Source organism: Diadema setosum, chromosome 2, assembly GCF_964275005.1.
Source record: "Diadema setosum chromosome 2, eeDiaSeto1, whole genome shotgun sequence".
NCBI lineage: Eukaryota > Metazoa > Echinodermata > Echinoidea > Diadematoida > Diadematidae > Diadema > Diadema setosum.
The window spans coordinates 38,797,359-38,819,405 of NC_092686.1; the positions used below are offsets into that span (position 1 = coordinate 38,797,359).

The window sequence follows — 22,047 nt, forward strand, 5'->3', positions numbered from 1 at the left end:
GGTGCCAAGCAAGTGAGTGTAAACAGAATGAAAAAATAATCCGGGGCTAAGCGACAGAGACGAAGTTCGACCCCCACTGACCAATCAGAAACGAGGTAATCAAGTGCTGCCGGTGCGTGCATGTACGTGTACAGTGCACAGCGTAATCATGAATATTCATGTGGTTTGGAAAGTCCGGGGCTAAGAAATACGAGTGTAAAAAGGCCAGTTTTCTCCTTAGCCCCGGACAAGAGATAGTACGGGACTAATTGGCCAGTGTAAAAAGCTGAAAAAATTGGTACGGGACTAACGATAGTCCTGGGTCAGAGAAAGTCCGGGGTTAAGAAACACAAGTGTAAAAAGGGCTATAGATGTAGTATTCAGCGTGCACACAGTATGCTTTTGCATTTGTGTGTTTGTGTGTGCAGTGTATGTGTTTGTAGATTGTATGCTTGATTTAATGTTTGTATACTGGTAGGCATATAGGCCTATGCAACTCATGTGTATTGTATTTGTTATTTTTCTATTTTTGATATATTGATATATTATGAGTCTATTTTGATATGTTCAACATTAGTTGAGGGCTTTTTGATCTTGCGGTATTTTGAAATTTTTCTGTTGTTGGTAATTTTCCTTTGATAATATGTGTCAAACTACCTTTGGTATCAAAGAGAGATTTTTCCCCTCTCCTTCATTTTCTCATGTGGGAATATTTTGAGAATTTAAAGGACAAGTTCACCTTCATTAACATAAGGATTGAGAGAATGTAGCAATATTAGTAGAACACATCATTGAAAGTTTGAGGAAAATCGGACAATCTGTTCAAAAGTTATGAATTTTTGAAGTTTTTGTGCAGTCACCGCTGGATGAGAAGACTACTGCAGTGTGTGACGTCACATACGTACAACAATATAAGGAAAATATAAAGAGAATTTCACAAAATTTCATCTTTTGAAAAAAGTACACATTCCCTTGACTCGTTACTGACATATGTTATGGGTAATATTATTCCCATTGCCTTTAGAAAGAGGCAAGTCGAGTGCTCTTTTATTATGCGAAAAAAGTGAAAATACGTTGAATTTTCTTTACATTTTCTTTATACTGTTGTACTCATACACTGTATGACATCACGAGCCTTAGTAGTCTCCTCATCCAGCGGTTCCAACACAAAAGTTTTAAAAATTCATAACTTTTGCATTGATTGTCCAATTTTCCTCAAACTTTCACTGATGTGTTCTACTAATATTGCTGCATTCTCTTAATCCTTATGTTAATGAAGGTGAACTTGTTCTTTAAGTGAAATATCATAAACATTGTAACCAAAAAAAAAAGGAAGGAATCAGTGTCATTTCAAATGTAGAGAAGACAGATAATGGGAGAGAGAGAGGGAGAGATGGAGGGAGAAAAAAATCATATGGAGGAAGCACCCCAGTACAGGGTGCCTACTACTGTTTAATAAAATGATATATTCACGGTACAAAATTTTCGCAAATTTGAGCTGACGGCCTTTATCGTGGCATGAAATTTTCGCGAATTGCCACTGGCGTTCAATGTTTACTATGTAGACAAGAAATTTCGTGTGCATTTTAATTTCGCAAATCTTGGCGCTCGCAAAATTTGCGAAATTAAAATGCATGCGAACATTCCTTGTTTTACAGTAACTGAAAATCTGTCAAATGAATGAATCTTTATACGATGCTTTCATCTGTAGGCCTATATTCCAATCACATCTGCTAGTACAGGTGCTGTGCATTACAGGTTCATTGAATACGATGTACTCACAATGTATACAGACATGTAGGCCTATGAGATGAACCTGTCAGAAGGGGAGTTACCTGGTATGAATCGCCTTTCACATGTTATTTATCCAGAGCCTGGGTTTGGGCCGAAGGTTTGGACAGACTGTGTGGGGATGTCAAACACGTCAGGAAGTGATCGTTTAACACAAAATATGATCTCACCCTGAGAGATTACCAAAACCAGTGTCATACAATCTGACCATACTTTATACAAATAAAGCAAGTAGGGTGCATTTTCCTATTGTTGGAAAAGATTAAGATAGGTAAACCATTCTAGTCCAATTTAGTCAAGAGGCAACAAACATCATATTCCATATTCACAGAATATATGCCTGTGGAGTATATGTTTTCCTGTAGCTGTTGATGTAGATGTGCCCATTGTTGAATGACCCATTGTTCATATCTTATTTGAAGTATAGCTTTACTCAGCTATAAGCATGATTTTGATGTAAATTTTGTTTTGTAAACAGCTCATTGATACCTTACCTTGCAGTAAGAATCAGAGCTTGAAATAGGTTTGCCTTGAATAGACTTCTTTGTCAGAACATAGGAGTACTGTAAAACTAGATATTTTCGCTTGAGTAATTTTTCACGGTAAGGTGAACTTCACACGTTTTTAATTCCTCAGAATCAAAATATTACATACATGTAGTGTATTATTCACAGGAAGCAAAGATCTTTGCATGTATCATTTTTGCACTAGGTGCACATCGTGCGAAATGTTGGAACATTTTGACATCACGAAAATGTTCACTTTCAGTAGTCATGATAGTGCAGTAACATTCATGAATATTAGATGTACTCAAATGATATAATGGTAAAGCTGCCATATGTTTGGGGTTTACTGTACATTTTGACATTCACATTTGACTGATGAGACTGTTGCTACAGTTTCACTAATATACATGTAAAAAAAAAACTCTTAATGGAGGCATCAAGTGGGTACAGCATAAACGGGAGAAACCAGAAAGGAAGTGCGTAAATCAGTGAAGCTAGTATTTGGCACTAACAAAGTTGTAATCACCAAATAATGAAAATTAGGTAACATGGGAAGGGTATTTTTTTAGTGTTCTTTTCATTTCTAGTCTTAATTTTCTAGTTGACATGCCCCTCAATATCTCACATAGGCCTATACATAACATTTCTTTCCAAGCGCAATTACAAGGTGTATTTCTCACTCTTTTCACGACTTTCCAGTGGAGTATGGGATTGTCTTCCTTTTATCCTGCATGTACAGTTTGTATGCATCATCATTCATGGTACACATAGGTGGTTCAAAACACAAATCATATGGGCATTTTGAGCTGTGTACCCATATTGTACCTGATGTATCGATGCCACAGCCAAGTTTTTCTTCTGCCACCAAGTAGTAAATCTTGCAGGACCATAAAGCTTTCAATCTTTCCCTTTTGACCTGACCACAAAACTACAGCAGGTGTTTGAACCTCTCACTACAGACTATGGTTTCTACTGCTGTCTGGGGTGTGTACAGCCGTACAATAGTTTACAAATTTCAGGTGTCGACAATATGGACCAGAAGTGAGGTCTCTCAAAGTGGAGCACTAGAAAGGTCACTGCAGACGGAGTGACACATCTCTCCCGCCCCCCCCCCCAATGATATGATATACACTGCAGTGACTTTTCCTATGTTGTTGTTTGTTAGCGAATGTAATGGCCCTACAATAGGACCTACAGTACCTACAGCATGCACTATGCTGTATTGTGCATTGTGCACAAGATTCTTTGCTGTCAGAAGTTACATTTGTAGTTGATAGTCACACGCTGTTTCTAAACTTTAAGTTTACATCGAAAACTTAAGTCTCGATGATTAGCTTGTAGTTTAGCACCGTGTAGACGCACTCGAAAGTTAGCAATCTTAAAGTTTAGTCGATGATTAGTACCAGGAGACATCTTAGGATTTACGCTCTCTCCACGAACCACGGGGGGTCCCCACTCGTAGTTTCGCTCCGTGTGGACACAATAATCATCGAGCTTGTGATGACAAGAAACTAGATGACGGAGAGAAGAGAACTACCTGAAAGATAGTATTGTTTGTCGCATAGTGTCATCTTCAAAAGGCAATGTACATGTATTTAACATCTGAATGAATTTGATTCAGTGGGAATAGTTACAACTCTACAAGTTGTATCCACTATATTTTATTTTGTCTTCATTAATGTCTTGAGAAGTGAAAGTGCATGAGTGGATTTTCTACACTGATTGGGAAAACTATACAAAGGAGTGTATACATGTAGGCCTAGGGGTATAGGGAGGGGGATTGGGGAGTGGAGGGGTAGAGGACTGGGTTAAATGAATTTTTTTTTTTTTTTTTTTTTTTTGGGGGGGGGGGTGGTTGTACAAAGGCTATTTTATGCAGAAGGAGAATAATACTTGGTGACGCAAGACCTACCCACCCAAATGGCTCTGTGGCTTTTGCCTCTCACCTCACTGGCACGGTGTCTCTCTCTACTCGCCTGCCTCCTGGGATGAAGCATAGCTCTCACTGTCCGCTCCCATCAATGGGATGGCCCAGCCCTCACAGAGGTCATGTGGGGTCAAATCCAGTGCTGTGATAACTCCCCCTCAACCTAAATATGTGAGATGTCTTCCCAGAGCATCAGTCAGAAAAAAAAAAGAAGAAAAAGATGGGAAAACTAATAGGAAAAGATGTGGAAAGCTAAAGGTGGGGGGGGGGGGGGGAGGGGGAGGGGGTGATTGCAGGATGGATCAGATGGTTTAGAAACTTGGCTACTAGGTGACTTTGTTGTAACTTGATCGTTAGGTAGGTTGCGTATCCCAAACACAGCTGCCCTGTTTGCAGGGCAAGGTTAGCTGCACATTATGATACAGGGTTACGAACTTTAACTGTGTAAAAAGGAGAAGCGACTTTGGTGTTAAGGAGGTACTAGGCGAGCTAGTACCTCCTTGGTGTTACAAGCATTGTAGAAGAAGCTTTTACAAGGTTAGTGGATTTGTATAGATTGTGCAGATCCATGTGGTAGGGTTATTAAACCTGCCATGATGTGAATGTACTCTTCTGCAAACTGCTTAGTTTTCTAACAGAATTGTTTCTTTAGTATAAGGGAGAGAGTGAGTTATTGTAGGTTCTGCAACATTTGTTGTTGATTATGTACAGTATAACCATCACTTGATGAGATGTAGTCAGTGAGTTTAGAAGCATGGATTGTGAAGTGTTGTGACCTTAAAGGGACTGTACAGTACTGGTTGAGGTGGGGATTCATGTTTTGAACATTCCTAAGTGAGATAATGAAAAGGCTCTTATGAAATATGAAAGAGCATGTAATTTTAAGAAAGATTCAACGTTTATTTGATGAAAATTGGTTTTCAAATGGCTGAGATATCCAAAAAAGTGCTAATAATAAAAGGCAACAAGCCACAACTTTATTAGAATCTCTTTGTTTCACCTTGTTTTTGGATATCTCAGCCATTTCAAAACCGATTTTCATCGAATAAACTTTTGATACCCCTTAGAACTGCATGCTCTTTGACATCTCATAGAGTGGTTTCTGAATATCTCACAAAACGTTAAATGCTAAATCCTCACCTCGACCAGAACTGTACACACCCTTTAAGTTGTGTATGTTGTGTCTCACAGTTTTTAGCTAACATATGGTACTGTCCAAGTAAGTATGGCTGCAAAACCTCCCCATGGCACCAAACCACCCCACGGCACAGAGCATACACTTTCTCAGAGAGATTGCATGGGATTCGGCTAGTTTGGTTTAATCTCCTGGTCTTGAAGTATTTTCAGCTGGAGATAATCAACATTTCATCATAGATATTGCATTTCAGTTGCACTTATATGCACTCATTGCAAAGGTGTATTCCTTACAGTTTTTGTGTTTGTTTGTCTGTCTGTCTGTTTGTTTTTGTTTCAGTTTTTGTTGGTTTTATTTCTTCACTTGTATAAAAGAAAAATAAGTATGACAATGTCAAACATATCCACAAGTCATGAAAATATGAACAAGAGTTTTTATTACAAATATATAATCATGAATGTGAATAATGACAATTTTTAAAGTATAGGCCTACAGGTGGAGGAGACCATTATCAGTGTTAAAGCAAATTGCTTGATTTGGACTGAATGGATCACTATCTATGAATAATAATATGAATATCAGAATATGTACAACGGTCTACACATTGATTATGCAGATAGAGAAAATTGTACAAACCTTGTATTACATGTTAAATTTCAAGCAGGCTTATCATGCTTTCGTCGTGTGGGTATTTAAGCATTCATACCAGTCATTTAAGGTTGTCACATACTACCAAAGCGGTACATCATTTTTTTCCCCACCATACAGTGTATGTTCTCGCCGTTCCTGTTCCTGTTTAACAATAACAGGAACATTTGCTGTCTGCAGTGTATTGCCGCAATGGTCTATACTGGTGGTTCACATCTCATCTGAGTCCAATACAGTGACATAAACATTGGCAAACTAATGCATGTTATGTGGTGGGGGAGGGCCGTAAGTATCCAGCTGATAGCAGAACACATTGCATACCTTACATAGCATGCAGGGTGTATAGGTCATGTGGGCAAGCGTGCCTCCAGTAATTATCTCCTGCGCAACTATCCTGTGAGACGGTCTGATTGTAGGTTGGTGTGCTTTGGATTCCATCTGATAGCTATCATTCATCTCATGGAAGTATATGGTTCACATTACGGAGACACTGTTTGCTGTAGTAATGTAGATGAAAATATAAAACTTCTCTTTCTAATTGAGAAATATATCAAAAACTGTCAAAATCTTTAGCCAGTATGACACGCTATTCACACAAGAGAGATCTGCAGTGCACAATATTTTTTATGTACAATCAGGGAGGTGAGACAATGTAGTTTTCATGTGATAATAAATATACACTTGTTTCATAAAGAAACCCAACAGTTGTCTTCTCATTCAACTCTTAGAATTATGCTTGTTAGGGGAAAAATGCACATTTTTTTTTTTTTTCCTAAATGAAAATCTCCTCACATAAATAGGCACATGGAATCATAGCAACCTGCAAAGAGGCTGGTCTCTGCAAAACATGTCTTGCATTAGGGTTTAAAAAGGGAAGAGGAACTTGTGTCTGGTCTTGACAAAGTACACATCCTCCCAAATATTTGTTTTAGGAACAGGTCTCCTACCCTCCATGAGACCTGTTAATCTACGTACAATCCCTGAACTTCATCAAATATCGACCACCCATCCCTTCCGAGACCTCTAAATATTAGTTGACCTTTGTTTTTCAGAGGCCTTGTTTGATATCAAGTACTTTGATATCTCTGGTTCACACACATGGTACTGGCTATTCAACTCATGAAGTAGTCAAACTTAAAAGAACAGGCATTTGCATACTTTAATTTGCATATTGCTACAGTGCATGAGAATAGGTAGTGTTGATTGAGACTGGTTAGGCAGATTATTACAGGCCTCGTACATACAGGGAAAAAAAGAATCAAAGTCACAGTAATATTGAGTGCTAAATACTGCATGGGCAAGTGGACAAGCATTGTTTTAGATATAGTAGTACCACATGAATTTACAATCTGATTTTATGGCACAGAAATACTGTCTCCACACTCTGCAACTTATAGGCCTACAATTTTGCTTGGAAGTACATTATAATCCTTTCATCATGAGGAATAATACAGAATTTGCTTGATCTGGATTGTACATACTGCGAGAGTGACATGAAAGCAAAATTTGGTATAATCCATTTTTTGATGACAAGAAGTACAAGTGTACAAGTACATCACAGTCATACTAGAAAAGCACTCGCAGAGCGCAGACCTTCACCAAGAAACTTAAATTTCCACTCATACACGCATGGTGAAATTCCCCATGATAATTGTCTCAGAGTCAAAGCGCTTGTGAGAAAAATCTCTGCTCACAGTCGACTCCTAGTACATGTATTCTCATGATTGACCTCGGCTTACTGCACCACACTGTGCCTCTAGCGTGCACTCAGTGCATGTATTTGTATGCACACCTCAAATACGCACAACTTGAACTTCATCGTTTGATGGCCCCATTTGCCGACGAAAACCTAAGATTTAAATGTTTTAAAAGTCCTGGATCCAGAAAGTGGTCTGGATCACTACCAAATTTTAATCACCTGTTCCTTGCGTCATTGTCAACTTTTCTTGGAAGTTTAATCCAAATCTGTTTGCAACTGTTTGAACTATTTTGCAAACAGACAGACAGACAGACAGAAACAAACAAACAAACCAACAAACCAATACCAACAAAAACATACTGGCAATCTCCTTGGCTGAGTTAATAACAATTACCGCTGTACACTGGTGTGTCTTGTGCAACCTTGAAGAAAGTCTTGTGATGCTTCATCATGTTGATATACAGGTACTTTCAAGCATATATACATTTTCATAATTTTTTTGATATAATATATATATATATATATATATATATATATATATATATATATATATATATATATATATATATATATATATATATATATATATATTTCTGCTTGTAATGAAACTATCAAACACTGTAATCCCTGTAAAGATGGTTACTTGTGATGCTTGGGTTACCAAGTACCATGGTTGGTATGGTAGGAGCCTGTAGAGTGTGATGCTCTGCATGAGAGCTCAGCCTTTGTTGTCCCTGCACCAGAAAAGAGCATTAGTGTCGGAAATCAAGCATAATGGCTACTTTTGTGTCTTCAGACCCCGGGATCAGTCGTTTCGCACTGGTTTTCTGTGTCAGTGGAAGTGAGTGTGTGCTGGGCTTGACAGATATATCGAGAATTTTATCTGCCAGTATTGTGCTTGTGCATGAAGCAGTCATGTAGTGATGGATCAGGCGAGGGATAAAAGGTAGAAAATAGGATCAAAGTAGGTTACAGAAATACAGATGATATATTGATGTATCACTGACACAGAGTGGCCTTTATGTAACCTCAGAAAGTTTAGGGACGATTGACATCAAGAGTTGGGATAAAGCAGAGTTCAGGGGTTTCCCTAGCGACTATTCAAATTATGTAATATGTTCAATGATTTTTTTTAATACGGAGGGAAAGCTTGATTGTCATTTGGAATCTTTTTGAATCGAACTACTGTAGTTGCTGCTACATTTGTATCTTTAGAAAGTTATGGCCTGCATTTGTATTAGTCACTTAATTAGTGAAAGAATGGAATTTGCCATGATTATATGCTTCATGCATACTGGGCACTAGAGAATTTAAAGAGATAGCATCTCAATACAGGGAAATTAGTGAGGATTCAAAAGCATAAAAACTATTAAAATATATGAAAGAATTGCTTCCACAAAATTATGACAGAGTTTGATACTTGCTAATGTTTTAGAACTCTACTAAAAACCTGTAGTGTGATGTTAAAACTTATAAACTACATTTTGATGCTTTTAGATAGTTGCACAATTTAGTTATTAAAAGAAAATTGAAATACCTTTCATTGCTCAATTATCATGGCTTATCTTACAAATTGTACCAAGGCAAATTTTTACCCTTCTTTAAAGGATGCAGACAGTACATGTATTTGGTGGATAAATGTATGCAATAGTCCTTCAGAGTGAAGGTTTGTTTGGTGTTGGGGGGGGGGGGGAGGGGAGTATTTGTCAACTGCTAACCACCTTTGTCCAGGTAGTACTTAACCGGGGATGTAACTTTTGTCCTCTTCTTTGATGGGAAACCTGTTTCCCTTGAGTAGACCCATGAATGACCCCCGGAGAAAAGCTGCCTTCCCCCATCTCCGTGAAGGGGTATTACATGTACATGCATAACCATCTGAGGTGCGACCGTGCGAGTGTTGTTTGTAGGGACTAAAGGCCCCTTTACCTGCTTACATCTGATCTCCTGTCTGCCTAGAAAATGCTGTTATGCATGATGTCCCCAACAAAAGCCACAACAAGGGTGCATGCTATTGTCCCATGGCTGACTCATTACTTTGATTGAAAGGTGGGCACTTTGTATAGCATCCTTCCTGCAGATGGATCAAGGAAAGAAGCTTTAAAGTTTTATGTAAAGTGTGGGGTTCTGTGTATTACTGGGCAGTAGATGTAACCAGGCAGTCAGATATTCCCAGTTGCACAAGAGAACCAGGGAAATGATCTTCACTGTCTACTGTATGCATACTATATAAATACATTGTAGTGGTTTGTGAATCACGTAGGATGACTTTTGCAAGCATTGAAGTTACATTTTGCAAGCAGCACAGCTACAGTACATGTATACCAGTACGTGTATTTGCTTAATATACATTTGACTTGTAGTCACATTCAATAGGGTCATTTTTATGATTTCTTTGACTTGATTACATGTGGTACATAGGCCTATATGCAACCAAGAGAAATATGGGCTACCCATGACACAGTATTTTTAATATATTCACTTTACCCACGTTTGCCCCCGTAGATATTGTGGATACCTTGAATCGCTTTAGACAAGGTTTTCCTTTTCCTGTTTTCCAGAATGATTTTAACATACTTATTTTGAAGGCAAAGTAAATAACAAGTAAGCATCTAAATGTAATTTTATGGTGGATATCGATTTATGGGAAGGAAATGCAACATCCCACCCATACCAACACACACACACTCACACACACACACACACACACAAAACAAAACAAAAAACATGACTTTCAAAGGCTTTTCCATGTCTGCCTCAAACATTGTGAAGTTTTCATCACTTGTCATCAATATGGAAAAAAAAAAGTGTAGTAAGACCCTTGAAAAGAGCTCCTATGGGCTCTCTGTGAAAAAAGATGCCATGTACCACACCAACCGTACAACCTCTTGGATATTCATTCATATTGAAACAGTAATAGCGTTGTTTGCGTGGTCAGGAAGTTTGAAAATGTTAATTGGGGCCCAGTAAGTGACCCCATGCTGAAGGGGCCTGAGGTGCAAGTAATGAGGGTAATTGAGAGGTGAATATTGCCCAGTAGCCCTCCCTGCCCATCACCCCTCCCTAGCTTCAGAGTGGAAGACGTTCCCTGTGGGATATTGTTGAATTAGTGTGCTGAAATGAAATGCAGTGAATCAGCTAGAGTGTAACACATGCCGTTTTATATGTATTACTTCATTCTTCGTGAGAAGTCACAATCTTGTTTGGGAAATCAGTGTATGACAAACAGCTGGAAGGCTTGGTAATGATTTGCTATGTAGTCCTTGTGTATGTTGTTTTGTTTGTCAATGTCTGCATTATATTAGGTGAAATTTGAAACTGGTCTGTAGTCATTTCGGGATGTAGCTATTAACATAAATCCTATTGTTTATTGTAGCTGTTGAAATTAGATGATCTCATTTACCCATCAGAGTTGTCCTTAGCTCTCCAGGAATTCATTTGCCCCTTAAAAGTATTGTGAGCACTCATTAGCTGTGGATTTTCATTTCAAGTTTCCATTCATTATACAGGCAGAGACCCATCATCTTTTTAATGATTATCTGAGAATTACATAGTTGTAAGATGACAATTTTTCTTTTTTTTTTGCCTGTGATTCTCTAATAAATGCCTTACGTATTTTTCATGTTTACTTGTTTGATCAGAGAACTACTGATATCTAACATGAAGTCGTTCTCTTTTTGTGTATTAACCATATTAAAGTTGGTGATGCTTTTGGCTTGTTTTATTTCAGCTGTAGGGAGCTACAGCCAGGTGATCCCAGCCAGTGCCTGTGAGGGGGACAGCTGTTATGCTGGTGACCTTCTGATTGGCCGCGAAGATAAACTGTATGCATCGTCTACATGTGGACTTGACGGTTACGAACCCTTCTACATCGTCAGCCACCTCGAGAACCGGAACCGCGAGATCTTCTACTGCGACTCGCGGGTACCCTGGCAGGCAGGCGTCAATGAGCGCAACCACGAAATCGAGCATGTGGTCACCTCGATGGAGAACTCCAACAAGAAGGAGAGGTGGTGGCAATCGCAGAATGGCCTGGAGCAGGTTTACATCCAGTTTGACCTGGAAGCCATCTTCCACTTCACCCATCTCATCATGACCTTCAAGTCATTCAGGCCGAAGGCCATGGTCATCGAGCGGTCATCCGACTTTGGCCGCACGTGGAAGCCGTACAGGTACTTTGCCTACGATTGCGAGGGCAGCTTTCCGGACATCTCCCGAGATCCAATCCGCAACATCAGCCAGGTGATCTGTGAAGACCGCTACTCGGCTGTTGAACCCTCCACTGGGGGAGAGGTAGGCTATTCTGGAGACAGCCTCGTCTGGGAGGCAATTGATTTTCTTTTGTGAAGAGGCAGCAGCTTTATTGCACCAGTGATTGTACCTATACATAGGCTGTGTAGCTTGACTGAATACCTACATTGTATGTTACAAGAAATGTATTCAAGTTAGGAAGGAAGGGAATCAGATCAATAGAAAGAAGTAGCTTGAAAGAGCACTTTACGTTTTAGCCTAGGGCAATGCAATTGGGAATAAGGGCACTTTCTGCTGGTGGAATACATCAAGTGATACATGCGACCATGCTCCACATAAACCCGCAAAAAGTTGCTGAGATTTTGAAGTTTTTGATGAATTCTGAAAGAGGAAATTCCTAGCTTTATGATGATATGTAACTTAAACTTGAATGTTCCTAACTCACTGAAATAAATGATGGATATCATGAATATAGAATGCTACTTCACAGAAAGGGAGCTTGAAGTTGAGGGTCCATTCAAGTGCACCCAGTCAGCCTGTACTGTGTGTGGAACTAACAGGGGATTTAGATCTCCATGACAACCATTGTGAAAGGATTATCAGATTAATCTTCACCTTGGTACACTTATTACCAACATTCTTTTCATGACTATGCCAAAGTATTTAAGTATCTAGTGACTTTTCTCTATAGTTTCTGTCGGTCTTCATGCTCATTTTTACATGTCCCAGTGGTGGAATATGATGAACACAAACTTGTCAAAAATGGGTCTTCTGAAACTTTTAATTCTATGCCTCGTTACAGTGATTTAAGAAAGCATGTGAAAGGCATACTTAATCATCTGATTTTATTCAAAATTTAATGGCCTACTGGAATATGACCCTGTGCATGTTTATCTCACTGTGAGTTGTTGTGAAGCAGGATTACATAGATCTGTTTACTGTGCTACAAAAATAGCAGGGGAGGATTTGACATTTTTTTTTTTTTTTTTTTGGGGGGGGGGGGGTGAAGGGATGGAATGGGAGAGGGGGTATATTGCTGCCATGACTTCATATGGCATGTATCTCTGTCCTCACAGCCCTCATAACCTTTCTGTAACTTGTTTATTTCATGTTGACTTTTCAATAGTCCTCATCATGACTTACCCTTCGAGAGGTGCGCTGCATTATGCATTTCTTCAGGTCTTGTTATTCTCGTACCAGTCATGACTCCTCTGTAAGGCTTTTTGATTGCCAGTATGAAAACAATTTGTTGTTTTCCACAGCAGTTTCTTGACTTGGCATCATTCTGTATTAATCTCTGGTCACCACCCCCAGGTCATCCTCAGTGTGCTCCCACCAAACATCGACATTCAGAACCCCTACAGCCCGGAGGTCCAGGACCTCATCAAGGTCACCAACCTGCGCATCAACTTCACCGAGCTCCACTTCCTTGGCGACCACCTGTTCGACGACGGGGAGGAGGTCTTCAACAAGTACTACTACGCCCTCTATGAGATGGTGGTTAGGGGAAGCTGCCATTGCTTCAACCACGCCTCTCGCTGCCTGCCTGCTGATGGGATGGAGACCAAGGAACAGATGGTAAGATTCTTTGATTGCAAGTAAGATTCTTGGTTGCACTCCTCAGTTGAACTCCTTTCCTGTCCTCTTGCATGGAATAACTCTTAACCGCCTTCAAGTATATGAATAAACCAGTTTACTATATATATGTATATATATAGATGTGTTCAGATTTATGGACATTTCTCTTTCCATGAGGATGAAGTATTGAACTGTCAGTTTACCTGTATTGTCTTATTGAATACATTTTGTTACGTCTAATCTAATTTTCTGTTAGTAGTTATTATTTTGGGGACATCTTCTTTACAGGGCAGCTTCTAGTAGTCAGGGGCAGAGGTTTTTTGTGATAAAGGTCATCATAAAGTTTTAAAAAGTACCCAACAGATTCATATTCTTACGATGCAGATTGCTATGCCATCTAGATAGTGCTATTTTAACTCTTCTGTTGCTGCTATGCCACTGTTGTTTCTGTGTACTATGGAAGAAGACGTTCTTGTTCTTGGAGTGAAACTCTGCCAGATGTATTTCAGTCATTTCCCAAGACTGCTCTGAGCTTAAATCTTTAAAGTAAAAATTTGCAGTTGAAATGAGGTTAAAGCAAGTAGTTGCCCCCTGTTGTTTTTATGTGTTTTTTTTTCTTCTAAAGAGCTCAGCATTGCAGGAACCAAATCGGTCTATTCTTGCTGGGTGTTGGTCAGGGAATAGCAAGCAGCGGGCCATAAGGCCTCTACCCAGAGGGAAATACCCACTGAGAAACACATGGGAGAAACAGAAAGTAGCAGATGGGGAGAAAAGAGGTCAAAATAGCGGCCATATGTTAACAGTTTCACATTATTAAAATTATGTGAATTATATCAGTTTTGTGTGTGCGTGCATGTGTGTGTGTGTGTGTGTGTGTGTGTTTGTGTGTGTATGCCTGTTTGTGTGTGTGTGTATGCTGGCACTGTAGTGACGCCCATTCTAAGGAAGTGTTTATCATTCAGAAACATTGTTCAAATCCTCAGTTGATGATGCAGTTACACATATAATGCTTTGCAAAATAACCCGAAGGAAAAGTTGGAAAAAGTTGAATTTTCTTTGTCTATGGTGGGCCCCTGTAGCAGGTCATGTCACTCTACAGTTATGCAGCATTTTGTATATTTCTTGCTAACGATTGAAGGAACAACCTCAATAAGAATGTTTTATTGGGAATTACTCAAAGTCACACTTTGATACTTCAAAAATATCAGTGCTGCAAGCAGTGTGTGTACATCTAGTTGCAACAATTTTATTGAAGGGAATTTAAAAGCAGACTTATGAAGCCATGAAAAGTGTAAAGTGCAAAGCCATGAGAATGGTGCAAAGGAAGAAGGGTACAGTTATTGAAACACCAATTTAAGGTGGGACTACACACATTCACTTGACCATCTGTTTGGGTAACAGACCTCACAAGATAATGTGCAACACTACAGGACGCACCCATGATATATCCAGAGGTTGATTGAATTGATTGTGAAGTTCTGTTAAGGGTTAAAAGGGCTAAGTACCATGCAACTAAATTGCTCTCTTTGCTTGCTGAATCAGATGATTTTAATGGTCTAAAACTTTAGAATCATCAGATGCAAGCTGTAATAAACGATCTTGTTGTTTTTGTTTTAATAACACTCAAAAGACTTTAATAGAGAGCCAATTACACTCACAAGTTGAGCCATGTATCGTAATGATGAAAGTTGTCACTTTGCTTCCTCTTGTACTATTCATTTTTAAGCTTATGGGACTGAAGATTTGAGCTCATTAAGAGGATCACCTAAGATCCCAAGTACCGGCAGATCCTTCTAGTGGGGATGGTGTAATTGCTTGGCGTAAATTACACATGGAGAAGGAATTCTGACCCTCCTACCATGTACACTGTATCTTCTTGGCTGTACCGATTTGATTGAGTGCATTTTCATTGCCCAATCAATCAAGAGCCCATCTCCCCTTACAAGGCACACAGTACACCGGAGAAGGTGCAGAGCCCGCAGTTATGCGTTTAGAATGGGCGATGGGGCACAGGGCCTAAATACAGTATCACGTTTGGGATGGGGAGGTACATGGGGTTATCTGAGAGGTGCAATGACAGAACTAGCATGCAGTATGCATACAGGAATGAGATTTGATTAGTACACACAGTGTAGCATCAACACCTTATCTTTGCAAAAGCCTAAGAGACAGTTGAGTCCATGAGTGTTTCTTAAATCATCAATGCAGTGACTATACAGATGCCTGAAGGTTTTTCTCTGCTTTGCTGATAAGAGTTACTGATGCTTAGGTTTTTAAGTGTATTTTAGTGTCTGTTATTTTTTACTTAAAGGGAACCCAAACCCAAAGAGCAATGTGGATTGAGTGAAAGGAGCAACATTAGTAGAATACATCAGTGAAAGTTTGAGGAAAATCGGACGATCGATGCAAAAGTTATGAATTTCTTAAGTTTTGGTGTTGGAACCGCTTGATGAGGAGACTACTAGAGGTTATGTCGTATGAGCGGACAACAATTTTAAGAAAATATTTAATTACGAAAATTCCACAAAAATTCACATTTCTAGCATAATGAAGAGCACTTGACTAACCACTTTCAGAAAGCAGGGGGAATAGTATTGTTACCCTTAACATACAGGCTGTACAATGTATGTCAGTTTCAAGTTGATAGAATGTATAATTTTCATGAAAAATAAATTTTTGTGGAATTCCCTACATATTTTCTTTACATCCACATTTCTCTTTGGGTTTGGGTTACCTTTAAAGTCTTTGCTGAAGAGATCATGATATTGCAGTGAGCAGTTTAGAATATTTCAACGATCAATACACTTGTATGTCTCTGACTCCAGAGACCCCACAAAGTATCTTTAAGTGAATCCCACACCATGTTCAAGTTGAACTTTGTATCATGGGATAAAGTGATAGAGAGTAGAAGAGGTTTCCAAGTATCTGACCTTATGTCAAAATCAATTAGTTCTAAAATTTCACATTTTCATGAAATGGTGGTGGTGATTGCAACCACTGTACATGCTGGACGTAAGATGAGATGAAGATGTAACAGACTCTTTTTTTTTTTTTTTTTTTTGCACAAGAGATAATTCTATTTCTTTGCAGCGGATGTTTGTTGTATCTGAATAAGCAAGCAATAATGTCTTATGGGATAGTGTTGTAGTTTTGAGTTTATCAACCAAAAACTCATTTTCAGATGTTTTTGTGCAAAACCCAATGAAAGTTTGAAGTCAATTACATTATCACATTTAAACTAATTTGTTTTATAGTATCAGTATCATTATTGGATAAGATAATGTCAAACTTGTGTCCTGTTCTGATAAAACTGTTGCCATTCTGCTTAAATGATTTCACTTTATTCAGGGATGCCAGTTTTCAGGCAAGAGCCCGAATTCGGGCCCTGGCAGTTTCAAAGTTAAGGCCTTTTCATGTACGAAGAGGCTTCATGTTGATGAATTTCAGACCCTGTTTTTTCATTCAAACTGCCGTCCCTGTTTATTCATTCAAATTGAAGTGAACTTTGTGTGGAATCATACTATTAACAATGTACTTAACCCAGTCAATTTTTTCCAGGTCAAATTAGTGTAACATGTATGAAATTATATTTTTTTACAGGTCTGAAATATGCAAAAAAAAAAGGATCATAATACATTTACAGAGCTGACAATAACTATAAATATTGACAGTGTTACCTTTTTGTATTTTAAGTCGAGGAAATGTTTACCATCTGTTGATGGTTTTCAGACAATAACAAAAAATGAATGTCAAGAAATGTTTTATGCAGACATCCAGGTTTTTGTGGCTCTGTGCCAATGTAGAGTTACTGGGTAGGATTCTCAGTGGATTTAGGGCATAGCGTGACATTATTGTGGAAATAGCTGAGGGATGTTTTGGTGCATCATGCCTTGGAGAGAAACACCTGTCCTGAACTGTTCATACCCACCACAGCTTGCAGTCAGCCAGGGGTATTCTCATTGTCATCGCCCTTGTACCAACCAATAGTTGCAATGGAGCCCGATGATTTCGTGCAGATTTGATTTAGTGCCTGATATGACATGACCCGATCGGGGAGTAGTGATGTATTGTTTCGTGCCCGCAGAGACCTAATGTATGTCTTCCTCTGAGGCTGACTGTATGATGTGAATCATAATGCAGAGATTAAACAGGACTTTCCCCTCAGGTATAACCGGGGTAACCAGAGACCCTAATCTCAACCTGTCCCCTCTTTACTAGGTTCTTACCACCAACAGCTTTTCAAGGTCAAAGGTGTCAAGGGCTGTGTATCACTATAGATGCTTGTACATTAAACCCTCTGTCAAACTGTGACTCAAAATTTGTAATTATCACAAATCTTTAGGAAGTCTTAGTCTAGTGTATGTCCTCTGGGTATTTGATTTGATTTGAATTGATTTGATTTATTTCCACATTCAGTCAAACGCAAACTGAATACAAATTTCAGAAGCACAAAGACAAAGAATAACAAGTGTGTTCTCAGTGAAATAAAAGGATAACATTACACAAATAGATACACATAAGTAATTGCAGCTTAATTTTGTTTTTCTTCTAAATTTGTGTGTGTTTTATGTTTCACCATTTCAAAAGTGTTTAAGGGATTGAAATGACATTAGTTTGACTTGCAATCACTGTGATGGCTCTGACGTGCTCCATCTGATGCAATTCTTTCCTCATCATCTGCAACTATTTCAGGTAAATGGCCAGTGTGAGTGTATCCACAACACTGAGGGGAAGAACTGTGAGAGGTGCAAGCCCTTCTACAACGACCAGCCCTGGAGACCGGCTAGAGTCTTGGGTGAAAATAATGAGTGTAAACGTAAGTATCTCCAACTGTGCATGTGGTGTTTATGTAGAGTCCCTCTTTCTTTTCAGCCTATGGATGATTTAGGGCAAATGTATTATGTATACTTATTCTGCTCTTTGGTGTTGGTCTTTTCTTTTTATGGAAAGAGGGATATACTGTAAATACTAGCTAAGTGGGGTAAGGTTCAGCAAAATCAGAGACAAAATATTAACCCATTGAGGACGAGTCCCGAGTATACTCGGGCAAGCGTCTATGGGAAATGCGTGTTGTAGCGAAATCAAACTGTCCTCAATGTGTTAAAGGAAGTTGTGAAATGTTAAAATGTCATCAAAGTTTTCAGGAATAAAGATATATTGTTGTCACCTCATATGCAAATCAGATGAAGTGATGTTGCCAGTGGCTCATAACCATCTCACTGGTATGTACAAAAAAGAAAAAGAAGAAGAAGAAGTGTTCTTGGTTACTGGTTTGGCAATGACAAAGACATTCAAAAGTAAGTCATGACATTGTAGTTCTCCAGTAATTTGAAGTGATGAAAGTAATTCCTTTTTGATTTCATGTAAAAAAAAAGATGTATGGAAGATTTGTGTATAGGTCAATGACTTGTGTGGTGATGACATCATTATCTCATCTAATTTGCATATGACATCATCATCTCATCTAATTTGCATATGACATCATTGTTTCATAGAAAATTGTGACTTCATAACTTTGGTTACACAAAGTTTAAATGAAATATCTTCTGTTTTGTTATTTAGGTGTTGGAGCTCAATCAATAAACATCAACTAAACACACAGTGATATTTGATTTAAAAAGCTGAGCTACATGTACTTAGTGAGATGGAAACTTGACCTGCTCCTAAAAAAGGAGAAAATAATGATTAAAAAAAAATGGCTGACTTGACAAATATTAGTCTGAGTGTATATTTGCATTCCTATTTGATTGACCTGGACTAACACAAGCATGCAGAATTTGTGACTTACATGTATGTTTACCAGGTAATAAAACTCAACTTTTAAGAGCTTCAGAATTTTTGACAATAGACTTTTGATATTCGTATGAAGCGGTAGTAAAAAAAAAAAGACAGCAGTTATCAGTATAAAAACAACGGTTATCAGTACATTGTATATTAATGCATATAGGTCACGTTTGTGATACAGATGATATGATATAGAAATGACTTTGATAACATTGGTAGTATCCTTGGCATTTTTTTTTTTTTCATATTAAATGCACATCATGTCAGGATGTTGTGCTTCCTGAGGGTGTAGGTTCACTTTTGTCAATTTATTTTGCAAATTGCAGCAGTGCAGCTTTTGATGGCTAATTCTGCACTCAGTAGAGACATCAAGGCTGGCATCCAATGTTGGTATTTTCCCACTGGGAGCCAGCTATACCAGACTTATTGTACCACATTACTCCAGTCAATGACATGTAGAACTCTTTTAGTGCTACATCCTATTTTAAAGTTAGACTTGCCTGATGAGAGTCTCCGATAACTTTTTCTAGTAAAGACTGCATCTATCTGATGCTGGATGGGATGAACTGTGTCTAATTTTGCTATGACTTGATGGCTTGATTTTAGAAGACATGAATGTGTCATAACTTGACAGATGTAGAATTATAACATTTTAGCCTGGTGAAATGGGAAAACATGTAGCGCAGGCATGTCTACTATACAGCAACCATCAGAACACTTTGCAATGTGATTGCCAGTTCACAAAAGCTTTGCTATTGCATGGATGAGGAGCTGTGCAATTTGTATGAAACTATTCAGACAAGGATGGGGGAAGTACTATAATAGGTGTAGATAAAAATGGCACACTTTTGATCTCTAATACTCAAAAAGAATACATCAGGTAATACTGAAGATGATATGGTTCACAGCTGAATAATGCACTTTTTTTCAGATGGTTTAGAGATGATATAAATCAGTTTTCAAATTCGTGTTTGTTTTTGAAGTTAGGTTTTAGATTTTGCTCAATTTTCAACTGGCTGTACTTACAAAATATTTGTATGCATGTAAACGATTGAGTGAAATAGACAGAAAGCCTTGTCTGTCCTACAACCTGTACATTTTACCTTCCTCTTTTTTTTTTTTCTCCTTCATACAGTATGTGTCATCTCCCTGTTAGTTAAGCCATCGCTATGGAAACTAAATGTGCCATGCGTTAGTGTGATTGGGGATTGCAATATCTGGTAGGCAAAGGGTTAAGTTCAGTTCAGTGTAAATTGTGATCCTTGTGAATGTGTTGGAAGATGTGTTGCTTGTCCTCTCCAACAATCCCCAACTCTTTCTATTCCTGTGTATGATCACATATATATTTTTCAAATACAGTCACAGTATGTTCAGGTTGCAGCTCCGAAAGAGGTATGAGTACATTTGCAGTAAGGCCGGCTGCTGAATTCATGTGTTATTTTAGTATTAAGTATGTTGTTGTTGTTTGTGTAATTCAGGGAATAATTTTCCCTCTTGAAATTGAATAGCAATTTTTGTCGATGGACATACATTTTCAACAAAATGGTATACAAGTCTATGTAATGAAACTGCTATGCAAATTACATTTTGTATAGCAGTCATACCAAAATGCATAGCACATTACTATGCGATACCAGGAAAATCATTCCCTGTAATCACAAAAACATATGGGACTCAATGCCTGTCTTTGATGTCACTTGCCTCAATCACTGTGCAGAGTGTAATTGTAACGACCACGCCTCGCGGTGCCACTTTGACGCGGCAGTGTATGAGCTGACGAATGGGGCCAGTGGTGGGGTGTGTGATGACTGTACGCATAACACCATGGGCCGCAACTGTGAGCAGTGCAAGCCGTTCTTTTACATGCACCCCGACCGCGACATCAGGGACCCCAACATCTGTGTCCGTAAGTCATTGAGTGGTTTTCCACTTGAGTTTTCTCATCCCCTAACATGCTCCATGTGGGATGAAATACTTGCCAAAGACTTGATGAAGGGTTTTATTGCACTTAAAAAAAAAAAGAGATGATATAAAATCATGTGTCATTACATTATTATTTCTTCTCATTTTGTTTTTGCCTTTTTTCTTTTCTTTTGCAAATGTTTGTTTAAGAATTCTCAGTTTGAGCATTGCTTTCTGCTTCAAGTTCATTACCATTGCACTGTGAATCAAAAGATCAACAACATTAGAGGCATAATTTACCTTTTGCAGATGAAACAAAAACCCAGCTTTAGTGCTTCAAAATAGTTCTTAAATGTGCATTAGGGATAGAAACAACCAATGTACAAATTTAAAGCAGTATAATCAATGTTAAGTATTGTTAAATATACGAAATGTGAACAATAGTTATAACAAAATTGTTTCTAGACTAAACCGTCTACAGTTATGGTTTAATGAGGAACACAGGGATATCTCCACATATTTTAGGTTTTATTGCAAAATTTTTATATGATAGGATGTTTTGTGATACAACTGACATACATATATGCATCAAATGTGATAACTTGAACATTTTTAAAATCACTGTTCCCAAAGGTAAACTGTACCTTTAATTGTTCTTCCTTTTCTCTCTGCTCTGTTGTTCCGTGTAACTTACAAACTGAATGTCAGACAAATCACAGATCTTTTTCTAGTGTTATTTAAAAAGAAAAAAATAAAAGTATTACAGGCCTCTTTCACAGGTAATGCTTGAAATTAAAGCAACTGTTTACCATTAGGAGCAGTGATTTAAAAAATGTTCAAGTGGTCATAT

The 22,047-nt window shown here is 38.3% G+C and overlaps 1 protein-coding gene across 1 annotated transcript in view; it reads left to right on the forward strand.

The window, feature by feature from the left end:
* LOC140246293 (laminin subunit beta-1-like) overlaps positions 1-22,047 on the forward strand; it is a 79,096-nt gene that overhangs the window by 12,262 nt on the left and 44,787 nt on the right. Inside the window, exons 3-6 of the mRNA XM_072325760.1 lie at positions 11,413-11,975; positions 13,248-13,511; positions 18,204-18,327; positions 21,013-21,201. Coding sequence (XP_072181861.1) covers positions 11,413-11,975; positions 13,248-13,511; positions 18,204-18,327; positions 21,013-21,201 — 1,140 coding nt within the window. The remainder of the gene's footprint in view (positions 1-11,412; positions 11,976-13,247; positions 13,512-18,203; positions 18,328-21,012; positions 21,202-22,047) is intronic.